Below are 12,689 nucleotides of genomic sequence, written 5' to 3' on the forward strand. Positions count from 1 at the left end.
AGCTGAGGGTCACACTCCGGTAGATGGGTACGCTGGCCAGTGGCACTGGCTGGTGGGGGTTGCCCGCGGGTGTCTGGCCATGCACACAGAGAGGAGGGAGGGCTGGGTTTGCCTCGGCGGGAGAGGCAAACCCAGCCCTCCTGTCTCTCGCAGAGGAGGGGAGATGCGGCGGCTGACAACTAAGGACGGACGAGGTGGGCGGGCGGGACGGACGAGGTGGGCGGGACAGATGGGGCAGGACAGACGGGGCGGGCCGCGGAGGTCTCTGTCTCTCATGCAGGGAGACAGTGTGACTGTGATTAAGCACACTGGATTACTGCAGTAATGTGTCCGGTGGCTTGGCGGGGTCCGGCGGGCAGCAAAGTGCGGGGCGGGAGGGCGCACACAAATGGGCAGGGCGCATTCAGGTGTCTAAAAAAGGGGCAGGGCGCAGCGCCCTGTGAAAGACACCTAGAGTGAACACTACATGTGAAAGACTATCTCGCAGCCATCAACAGCCACGTGCTGGGTGCAAAAGATCCGCCTGAAACAGACGTTCCATTTCCGTCCACACCCTGCGAATGAGCACTGTAGTCGGGCGACACGTGTCATGGGCATATTAGTTCCAAGTGAATGCATGGTCGCTGCCCAGAAACACCCACTTCACAGAGCATGTGGTCCCCTGACAGTTGGTTCATTTGTTGAACTCTGAATTAGCGTCTGTACATTGAAATCTGTAAGAACCATTCACATTTCCACTTGCGTCCAAATCAGAACCTATAACACTTGCATGACCTGTATTTAAGCAGGGGATTACAACACCTTGCCAGGCAGATTCTGCGTGAGCTAGAAATAAAGTCACAGAATGCAATATAACATGGCATATAACAAACATGTTTCCATTGTATAAGTCACTTGCTGAACACCTGGACAAACTAGGCAGGTTTACTTTGGGGAAGAAAAGTTGCATTAGGCGACTTAATTATCAGCATCTTTTTATTATTTATACATAGTTTTTTGTTGCACGCTGTCTCCCGAGTATCATAATCACATACAAGTCTGTCAATTAAATAATTACAGATGTAGCCATGGCTATCTTGCTGCAATGCAGCAAGCAGTATTGCTGCATGGTGGTCTGACTATTTGCAGCCGGCGATCCCTCCATTAATTCCACTGCAGAGCTGTGGAGACGTAGAATGAGGGCTGGCAGTAAAAATAGGATTTTAATTACCTGCCGGTAAATCCTTTTCTCGTAGTCTGTAGAGGATGCTGGGGTCCATATTCGTACCATGGGGTATAGACAGGTCCACCAGGAGCCATTGGCACTTTAAGAGTTTAATAGTGTAGGCCGGCTCCTCCCTCTATGCCCCTCCTACCAGACTCAGTCTAGAAACTGTGCCCGAGGAGTCGACATACTTCGAGAGAAGGAATTACACAGATCGTGGCGAGATTCATACCAGCTCACACAAACATGTGAATCCGGCCAACATGCCGGAACAACTGCAGCAACAGCCGAAACAGTAAATAACACAGAACTTACCTAGGAACCAGGTAACACTGAACCATAAAAACCAATGCAGGAAAACAAAGCGCTGGGCGGGCGTCCAGCATCCTCTACGGACTACGAGAAAAAGGATTTACCGGCAGATAATTAAAATCCTATTTTCTCTTACGTCCTAGGAGGATGCTGGGGTCCATATCAGTACCATAAGGATGTACCAAAGCTCCCAGTACGGGAGGGAGAGCGCGGAGGCTCCCGCAATACTGCCTGACCAAACTTGAGGTCATCAGAGGCCAGAGTATCGAACTTGTAAAACTTGGCAAACGTGTTCGAACCAGACCAAGTAGCAGCTCGGCACAGCTGTAGGGCCAAGACACCCCGGGCAGCCGCCCAGGAAGAACCCACTTTACGAGTAGAGTGGGCCTTAACCGATTTCGGTCACGGCAGTCCAGCCGTAGAATATGCATGCTGGATAGTGAACCTGATCCAGCGCGAAGTCGACTGCTTAGAAGCAGGACACCCAATTTTCTTGGGATCGTAGAGGACAAATAGAGTGTCAGATTTCCTATGACGAGCAGTCCTCTTCACATAGATCTTCAAAGCCTGTACCACATCCAAGGCCTTTGAAGCAATTGAGGAGTCAGTAGCCACTGGCACCACAATAAGTTGGTTGATATGGAAAGCAGATACAACCTTAGGCAGGAACTGTGGACGAGTCCTAAGTTCCGCCATGTCTTCATGGAAGATCAGATAAGGACTTTTGCAAGACCAAGCCCCCAATTCCGACACACGTTGGGCAGAAGCCAAGGTCAACAGAGTGACCGCCTTCCACGTGAGAAACTTAATGTTAGCCTCGAGTAGAGGCTCAAACCATGGTGATTGTAGGAACTGCAACACCACATCTAAATCACAGGGTGCCATTGGCGCCACAAAGGGAGGCTGGATGTGCAGAACCCCTTTCAAAAAGGTCTGAACCTCAGGGGAGGACAGCTAATTGTTTTTGAAAGAAGATGGACAAAGCAGAGATTTGGACCTTAATGGATCCCAATTTCATGCCCATATCCACTCCTGCCTGCAGGAAAAGGAGAAAACGTCCAAGCTGAAACTCCACCGCAGGAACTTCCTGGCTTCTCACCAAGAAACAGATTTCTTCCAAATACGGTGGTAATGTTTAGACGTCACCCCCTTCCTAGCCTGAATCAGGGTAGAAATGACCTCACTCGGAATACCTTTCCGAGCTAAGATCTGGCGTTCAACCGCCATGCCGTCAAACGTAGCCGCGGTAAGTCTTGATAGGCGAACGGCCCCTGCAGCAGCAGATCCTCCCGAAGAGGTAAGGGCCTTGGATCTTCCAGCAGAAGATCCAGTAGATCTGCATACCAAGCCCTCCTTGGCCAGTCCGGAGCAATGAGGATTGCCAGAACCTTTGTTCTTCTTACCAGCTGAAGGACCTTTGGAATCAGAGGAAGCGGAAGGAACACATACACTGACGTGAACACCCATGGTGTTACCAGTGCATCCACCGCCACTACCTGCGGGTCCCTTGACCTGGAACAGTACCTCCCCAGCTTCTTGTTGAGACGGGAGGCCATCATGTCTATGTGAGGAACCCCCCACCAACCGGTTACCTCCTCGAACACCTCCGGATGGAGGCCCCACTCCCCTTGATGGAGATCGTGTCTGCTGAGGAAGTCTGCTTCCCAGTTGTCTACTCCCGGAATGAAGATTGCCGACACCGCTACAGCGTGCCTTTCTGCCCAGAGGAGCATTCTTGACACCTCTGACATGGCAGCCCTGCTCTTCGTTCCGCCTTGTCGGTTTATGTAGGCCACTGTGGTCACGTTGTCAGACTGCACCTGAACAGCCCGATCCTGTAGATGGTGTGCTGCTTGCAGAAGGGCGTTGTACACGGCCCTTAGCTCCAGGATGTTTATTGGGAGAAGAGATTCTTGATTCGACCACCTTCCTTGGAAGGTTTCCCCCAGAACGACAGCTACCCAACCTTTTAGACTTGCATCTGTGGTAAAAAGGGTCCAGTCCCGAATTCCGAACCGTCGGCCTTCCAGAAGTTGAGGAAGTTGTAACCACCAGAGGAGTGAAATCCTGGCTTTCGGAGACCGGCGTATCCTCTTGTGTATGTGTAGGTGAGAGCCCAACCACTGGTCCAATAGGTCCAGCTGAAAAGGTCGAGCATGAAACCTGCTGTACTGCAGAGCCTCGTAGGCAGCAACCATCTTCCTCAGAAGGCGTATGCATTGATGAACAGATACCCGGGTAGGCTTTAGGAAATCCCGGACCATTGCTTGAATCACCAACGCTTTCTCCACAGGGAGAAATATCCTCTGCATTTCAGTGTCGAGGATCATACCCAGGAAAGACAGCCGCCTTGTCGATTCCAGATGAGACTTCGGAAGGTTTAGGATCCCACCGTGCCTCCTGAGCAGTTGTGTCATGAGCGCGACGGACCGCAACAACCTCTCTCTGGACAACGCCTTGATCAGGAGATCATCCAGATATGGAATTATGTTCACCCCCTGTTTGCGGAGGAGAACCATCATCTCCGCCATCACCTTGGTGAAGATCCTCGGTGCTGTTGAGAAGCCAAACGGCAGCACCTGGAACGGATAGTGATCATCCATCAGCTCAAAGCTGAGATATGCTTGATGTGGCGCCCAAATGGGAATGTGGAGGTAAGCATCCTTGATGTCCACAGACACCAGGAACTCCCCCTCCATCAGTCCTGAGGACAGCTCTCAGAGATTCCATCTTGAATTTGAACTCCCTGAGATAAGGGTTCAAAGACTAAGTTTAGAATAGGCCGTACCGAACCATCCGGTTTCGGTACCACAAAAAGGTTCGAATAATAACCCTTGTTCCACTGCTGAAGTGGGACCAGACCAATGACCTCTGACACCACCAATTTTCTGATGGCCTCCAGAAGAATTGCCCTGTCTGCCAGCAGGGCTGGCAAGCCTGACTTGAAGAAACTGAGGCGGAGGGGAAGGGGGGGGGGGGGGGGGGGGGAGATCTTGAAACTCCAGTCTCTACCCTCTGGACACTATATCCAGTACCCAGGGGTCCAGACCCGCCGACACCCAGAAGTAGCTGTACTGCCGGAGTCTTGCCCCCACCTGACCCTCCTCCAGGCCTAGCTGTCCACCGTCATGCGGAGGACTTAGGGGCATCAGAAGCGGGTGGTTTCTTTCCCTTGGCACGACCACCTCTGAAGAAGGTGTTCGCAGGCTTATTCTTTCTAGGCCTCGCGGGCCGAAAGGACTGAGACGTGGTAGACGAAAACGGCTTCTTCGTCTAAAAAACGGCAATCCACGCATCCAGCGCCTCCCCAAAGAGAGCCTGACCCTTGTATGGCAGGCCTTCCACACACACTTCCTGGATTCCGTGTCCACAGACCAGTTGCGTAGCCAGAGACCCCTGCGAGCAGAGACGGACATGGAGGAGATCCCCGCAGCCATGAAACCCAGGTCTTTCATGGAATCCACCAGGAACCCTGAATATTACGTAAAAATAAATCAACGTCGCCCTTATCCAGCGTAGTCGATTCTTCCTGCAGAGTGACTGACCACCTGGCAATAGCTTTAGCAATCCAAGCACAGGCAATAGTAGGCCGCAATATAGCCCCTGAAGCTGTGTAAATGGATTTCAGCGTAGCATCCACCTTGCGATCTGCCGGGTCCTTTAACGCGGTAGATCCAGAGACTGGTAATACCACCTGTTTGGACAGCCTGGAGACAGAGGCGTCGACTATCGGCGGGGACTCCCATCTCTTCCTATCCTCCTCTGGGAAGGGAAAAGCTACCAAGACCCTCTTGGGAATCTGGAATTTCTTTTCCGGAGTTTTCCAAGCCTTTTCAAAGATAGCATTTAATTCTTTGGATGCCGGGAAGGTGAGGGGGGGCTTCTTATTATCTGTAAAAAAAAGCCTCCTCCACCTGTTCCGGAGTCGTGTCTGAAATGTGTAAAACATCCCTAACAGCCTCAATCATCAACTGCACCCCCTTGGCAAGTGATGCCGTCCCCCTCAACACATCCCCATCACCGTCTGCCGTGTCAGAGTCGGTGTCAGTGTCATCCTGCATAATTGCCAGCGCACGTTTTTGAGAATGTACTGCAGGGGACCCCGAGGAGGCAGTATCAGACCATATCACCATAGAGGACTGGAGGACCTGAGTGGCATGCTCAGTCCTGGCAACTCTATCAGATATCTGAGAAATAGTCCCCCTCGGAGAGACTAACCATTCTGGCTCTCTAGCTGGGATCTGCGCTAAAACAGTGCAATCCTGATTACATGGAAAGGAGTCTTCCTGGGAAGACAACTTCTCTGCAGCATATGAAACAGTGTCCCTAGACATGTTGATAAACAACCTCAAACACCCCACAAACACACAGGGTACTGGGCAGACAGTCTGTCCCCCCTCCCCCCCCCCCCCCCAAGAATGGCAGAGAGACACAGAGATTGGAGCCAACCCACACACAGCGCTGTAAGAGTATAGGGAAACCCTAAACCCGCGCTGACTGTGTCCCTTAATAGGTGACACAGCCTTAACACAGTCTCTCTCCCCCCCCCCCCCCCCCCCCCGTTCTACGACCCCCTGGTACCGTACAGATAGCTGGAGTTGAGCAGGAGGGACTTGGCATCTACTTGAGCTGCAGGCTGGAAAATGGCGCTGAACGCTGCTGGGTCTGCTCTGAGAAGCTCCGCCCCCTCAATGGCGGTGTCTTCCCGCTCTATGCAGATTACACTGGCCGGAGGAGTTCAAGCTGGCTTGGATCCTTAGACCCCGACAGGCTGCTTGTGGTCAGTTTTGGGTCCGGAGCTGGTCCAGGGCGCCCCCCCCAGCGCCGCACCGCTGGGCCTTCCAGGAGTGCGGTTAAGACCGCGCTCCTACCCACTAGCCGCCTACATTCACACGGTCCCCCCACTTGCAAGGGGGGACAGTGACTCACTCGCCTATTTTCAGCATCCTGAGGGGGGTGGCGGCTGGCTTCCGGGGCGAGCGTTCCCCTGCGGCGGGCGCGATCAGACCCCTCTGGAGCTCAACATCCAGTCAGTGGGGGCAGTGGCTCAAGACCCCCGCAGGGCGTACACTGCTCCCCTCCTCAGTCCCACGCTGCAGGGAGGCTGTCGTCAGCAGCCTCCCTGTAAAAAAAACAAAAAACTCTGAAATAAAAAAAACTAAACTCTACCTAAGAGAACTCTGTAGAGCTCCCCTAGCTGTGACCAGCTCCTCCGGGCACATTTTCTAAACCGAGTCTGGTAGGAGGGGAATAGAGGGAGGAGCCAGCTCACACTATTAAACTCTTAAAGTGCCAACGGCTCTTGGTGGACCCGTCTATACCCCATATATGGACCCCAGCATCCTCTAGGACGTAAGAGAAATGAGGAGTTTGAAGGGCACGCTAAAAGGCTGACTGCCCATGGAAGAGCATCCCAGAGAGGGAGGAGGCAAGGTTGATGCTAGATCAAAGTGGGCTAAAGGAGCTCTGAGGTCAGGGGGAGGAGCAAGGCTGGCGGGATTGTACTTTTATTATCCACGTCAACAACCATTCACTTTAGTAACCCAGATGGAGACCGTTGCAAGCCCATGAGGGTACATATCAGGTACCATGTTCTGGCTTGCTCCTCCCCCTGGTGACATCAGTGGTCCTTAAGTCAACCTGGATTTAGTAATAACTGATGTGGCAGTCATGGTTTTGCCTTATTTTGAAATTGCTGCTAAATAGCTGAAACATCAGCACATGCCGCTACACCATTGTCCCACCAACCGGGTCACAGCATCTTCATAGTACAGGGAGAGCCTGTTGGCTGCCCCCAAACTGATGCAAACAGGGACGTGCCTGGATGCCATGCACCCTTATTGGCATGGAGTCCCAACCATAAATCCCAAGTGTTGGGGGTGTGCAATTCTCAGGCAATTATATGTGGCCCGCTGTCTCTGCAACCACATTATGGGGCATATCCAGTTAAGCTGAGGTGTTTACCCTGATACTAAATGCAGACCATTTAAACTAGATGCCGGTGCCTAACTGGATACGCTTCTACAACTAATACACCAGTGAGACTCTAAACAACCATAATTAAGGAGACAATTCCTAATTAATTGATCGGGTTCGGCCTCATGAATATTGGTCTAGCTTACATAATGGCTGTCTCCAGCTTCAGGAAGAGGCAGGTGTCATTCATATTGACATTACATTATTGGACCCTATGCATTCTCTTCAGTGAACAAGAATAAAAGGAAGCTCCCATTTAGTAAGTAATAATATATTATTTTTTACCAGTTATTTATATAGTGCACACATATTCCACAGCGCTTTACTATATATTTAGTCATTCACATCAGGCCCTGCCCCAGTGGAGCTTAAAATATTTATTCCCTACCACATGTACACACATTTACGCTAGGGTTCATTTTTGTTGGGAGACGATTAACTTACCAGTATATTTTTGGATTCTGGTAGGAAACGGAGTACCCGAAGGAAATCCACGCAAGTATTAATAGAATATACAAACTCCACACAGTTAGGGCCATGGTGGGAATCAAATCCATGACCTGAGTGCTGTGAAGCAGTCATGCTAACCATTACACCAGCCGTGCTGCTTACATGGTAATAAGGTTGTAGTTAAGTCAATGAGTTTCTCTGAGCATTAATTTTACACTCTCCAGACTTTAAATGTCAGTGTGCCAACTGCCATAGAGGTGAATCTCAAAACGTTAGTAAGTTAAACCAATTGATTTATTCAACAAAACAGACACCTATTTGTAATAGCTTATAAGAAGACAACATACCGCCCACATGTTCTGATTTCAGAGAGACAATCCCTATTTGTAGGGCTCTGTCACACTGTTCAGATTGGGACTAAATTGTCCCTATTGCTGACTAGTTGGGAAAGTAGATCCTTTCACTGCTGTTCTGTGTGCCAGAGTATTGAGCAGGTGCCAAACACACCTGCCGTAGAAAGAGTATTAGCAGGAGGACTAGAGAGATAAGGGGAAGACCAGTGCTTTTCAGCACTATGCATTGTCCTTGGGGACTAACTGCAACCAGCCTCCATGGTGTGGTCATGCCATGCCCCCAATCGGCTCAACAGCAATGTTGGGAGGTATGGGCATATTAAGCAAGCAATTACAAGTTATGACACAGCAAAAGGAACTGCAAGTGAAGACTCGGTGGTCCGCCTGTTGCCCATTACTGCTGTAGTGTATAGGTTTGGTGTCAACCTAAAGCAGACAATCAGCCAAGAAAAACAACCACATTATTACAGACACGTATATTTTATAAAATGCAAAGATTACCACCAGCTTTCCTAAGCAAAACAGCAATGTTTACAATATTATATTTGTGGGAAGGACAAACTTGTAAGCAAATACTATACACACACACACACACACACACACCTACAGTATAGCCACCTTCCCAAGCCTGGTAAGTAGCTAGCAGAAAACCTGCAATGCATTAATACCAGTGAATCGTCAGTTCCCTCTATCTTACTTATAGACAGACAGAAAATAAGTGTTATTATTTATGCAAACCAGTGACAAATCAAATTCATGTACTTTCCTAGAGACGTAGTAACGACTTCCTGTAAAACAGAGGCTGAAAACAGCAAACAAACAGCAAAGCCTAGACTGGAAGTGAATCTGCTTTGTCACTTTTAGTACATCAATATATAAATGACTGTCGAGATGCGGATACTGACTGGAACCGCCCTGCTATGCTGCAGCCTACGAGGATGCAAAATAATAAAAAAAATTAAAAAAAATAAAGGAAAATATTTAATAAAATGTAGCCACAGCTACAGTAAATCAGTTCTTCAAGCAACACTGAAAACACAAAATATATTTAAAAATTAGATAAGTTGAACAGTATGTAGCACAATTAGCTGCCCTAAATCTTGGATAATTTTCTAAATAAATGAATATATATGTTCCCTCTCCCCAGCCAGAGACATACAGTGCTAGCGGACTTGGCCTCTGAATGAATTGCCCCTAGGATGTGTCTAATGGCTGCAGTACCGGATTTAGATAAAGTCAGGTCCTGGATGAATAAACAGACATGTATTTTTATTATTGTAAAGCAATGTATAATAATACAGGCACAATATAATATATAACAGTAGTGCATATGCCATTATTAGGATTGTAAAACTGCATAGAAGAGGGCAAATCTGGTGAATGTTCATGAGCCATCCGCAAAAAGCACTTTGTAATATTTAAGCGTGGTACCCACGCAGGGTCCCATGTGGCCCTATGTGCAGGGACCGTGCTCCCCCCAGTGTGTAACTCGTACAGGGTCACTGCAGCTGCTGCATCACACATGACACGGAGTGACCTGTGGCACACATCATGTGCTCACACATGCATGCAAAGCATGTTCCACAGCAGGACACACATCACACAAGTAACACAATCATACATGTGACATACATGTTACACGCCAGCACTGCAGATCACATGGGCAGTTACACGAAGCACCCGCACAGCGGGACACTCACCCCACTATCCCCGGACTCCGGGAGCGGCTGCACCTCCATCTCCGAGTCCTGGTGAGATGATGCTCCCCGGAGGACACCCACGCCCAGCTGACAGCACCCTCTGCACCGCCGGCCAGCAGGGACTAACTGACTCCTCCGCAGGCGAGCTTCCCCGATACTACGTAACAATGGCAAGGACAATAGCCGCTGTGCCGTCACCAAGTCCCTGTCCCGCAGCGTCTCATCCCCGCTCACACTCACTGCTACTGCTGCTGGGACCTCACGCCGTTGCAGCTGCCAGCACTAGTATAGTATCCCACCGCCACAGGCTGCTTTTCCACTCTGGGACTCTCGCTCATTACCATAGCAGGCGAGGCCAACACTGCTGGGGGGGGGGGACTAGAGTGAATGGGAGTACGCCTATTGGATGAACGCCACCGAGGTGGGCGTTTCCCAGCGCCTCGTGGCGGGGGCGAGGCCTCAGCACACATACACTCCCCTCATTACTCTGTCTTGATCGGACCGGAGCCGGACCACTAGCGGCCGGGATACCGGACTTCTCTCGCGCCGCACCGCCCGGCTGCCCCTGCAGCACTCGAGGCGTCTCTCGTGGCACTCACAGCTGTTACCTGCGATGAAGGGGGTGGGTGGGGTGTCTCCATGGAAACCAGGACGGCGCTACGTAATGCCAGCTCAGTGCAGTAATGGTGCATTAGGTGTGGTGTTTTATATAGCAGCCAGCCCCGACCCGTGGCCGTCCATCTGGAGTGGCACTACACAGGTGTCCCACAGGGGTACAGGGGAAATACCCACTGGGCCCCACTTCGTTTTAGAATGTCAGGTCTCGGACAGTGAACTCAAATTAAACATTGTTACTCAGAAGCGCTTTAGAGGTGTGTATACACTAGGACAATATTGGCACAATGGCCCTCATTCCGAGTCGTTCGCTCGTTCTTTTTTTTCGCATCGCAGTGAAAATCAGCTTAGAGCGCATGCGCAATGTTCGCACTGCGACTGCGCTAAGTAATTCTGCTATGAAGAAAGGATTTTTACTCACGGCTTTTTGTTCGCACCGGCGAACGTAGTGTGATTGACAGGAAATGGGTGTTACTGGGCGGAAACACGGCGTTTTATGGGCGTGTGGCTGAAAACGCTACCGTTTCCGGAAAAAACGCAGGAGTGGCCGGAGAAACGGGGGAGTGTCTGGGCGAACGCTGGGAGTGTTTGTGACGTCAAACCAGGAACGACAAGCACTGAACTGATCGCACAGGCAGAGTAAGTCTGGAGCTACTCTAAAACTGCTAAGTTTTTTTTGTTCGCAATATTGCGTAAACTTCGTTCGCACTTTTAAGATGCTAAGATACACTCCCAGTAGGCGTAGACTAAGCGTGTGTAAGGGTGCATACACACGGTGAGATTCGGACTTATCCGATTCTCACCGTGCGACAGGGGGCCGGGTCGGCACTTAGCCAGTATCGCAAGCACATAATAACTGTGCTTGCGATGCTGGCTATGTGCGATTTCAATCCTGACTATCTCTTCTATAGAGATAGTCAGGATTGACTTGCCTGCACAGCCTATTTTTTCTTCCGATGCCGACCGCGCGGGGCCGCGCATCGGCATCGGATCGGGATCGCAAGGTGACTGTCACCTTGCGATCTGCACTATATTTTCTTCCGATTCTGACTATATAGTCAGAATCGGAAGAAAATATCTTACCGTGTGTACACACCTTAACTCTGCTAAATTCGCCTTGCGACCGATCAACTCGGAATGAGGGCCAATGTGCCTGATTCTGACACATCATTCACAATATCATTCATTGTGTATGTACTATGTCGCTGATGATGCATGCATCCGTGCGTCGTCAGCGTCATCCTCCGTCAGATCTGCATTGACGGGCGACATCGCCAGCGAGGGCTCTGCTTCAACATCCCCCCCTCACACACACACACACACACACACACACCCATCGCTGCTGACAGCGGCAAATGTGTACGGTGCATTCGAAAGAGTATTCACAGCACTACAGTTTTTCCCACGTTTTGTTGTTACAGCCTTATTCCAAAACCGAATAAATAAAAAAAATTCCTTCAAAATTCTGCACACAATACCCCATAATGACTACGTAAACAAAAGTTTCTATGAGATTTTTACAAATTTATTAAAAATGAAAAAAACTGAGAAATCACATGTACATAAGTATTCACAGCCTTTGCTCAATACTTTGTTGATGCACCTTTGGCAGCAATTGCAGCCTCAAATCTTTTTGAATATGATGTCACAAGTTTGGCACATCTATCTTTGGGCAGTTTCGCCCATTCCTCTTTGCAGCACCTCTCAAGCTCCATCAGGTTAGATGGGAAGCGTCGGTGCACAGCCATTTTCTGATCTCTCCAGAGATGTTCAATCGGATTCAAGTCTGGGCTCTGGCTGGGCCACTCAAGGACATTCACAGAGTTGTCCTGAAGCCAGTCCTTTGATATCTTAGCTGTGTGCTTAGGGTCGTTGTCCTGCTGAAAGATGAACAGTCGCCCCAGGCTGAGGTCAAGAGCACTCAGGAGCAGGTTTTCATCCAGGATGTCTCTGTACATTGCTGCATTCATCTTTCCCTCTATCCTGACTAGTCTCCCAGTTCCTGCTGCTGAAAAACATCCCCACAGCATGATGCTGACACCACCATGCTTCACTGTAGGGATGGTATTGGCCCAGTGA

General features: G+C 50.0%; 1 protein-coding gene across 5 annotated transcripts in view; it reads right to left on the reverse strand.

The window, feature by feature from the left end:
* TRIM36 (tripartite motif containing 36) overlaps window positions 1-12,689 on the reverse strand; it is a 173,587-nt gene that overhangs the window by 140,903 nt on the left and 19,995 nt on the right. For 2 of the 5 annotated variants that reach the window (XM_063964147.1, XM_063964146.1), the window contains exon 1: window positions 10,604-10,667. The exons of 1 other annotated variant lie outside the window; for it this stretch is intronic. In XM_063964147.1, the coding sequence (XP_063820217.1) occupies window positions 10,604-10,636 (33 nt within the window). In that variant the 5' untranslated portion in view covers window positions 10,637-10,667. Of the gene's footprint in view, window positions 1-9,995; window positions 10,563-10,603; window positions 10,668-12,689 lie in introns of those variants that run through there. 2 more of the 5 variants (XM_063964149.1, XM_063964148.1) reach the window with 2 other exon arrangements.

The sequence above is a fragment of the Pseudophryne corroboree genome, chromosome 1, assembly GCF_028390025.1.
Source record: "Pseudophryne corroboree isolate aPseCor3 chromosome 1, aPseCor3.hap2, whole genome shotgun sequence".
In the NCBI taxonomy this organism is placed as follows: Eukaryota; Metazoa; Chordata; class Amphibia; order Anura; family Myobatrachidae; genus Pseudophryne; species Pseudophryne corroboree.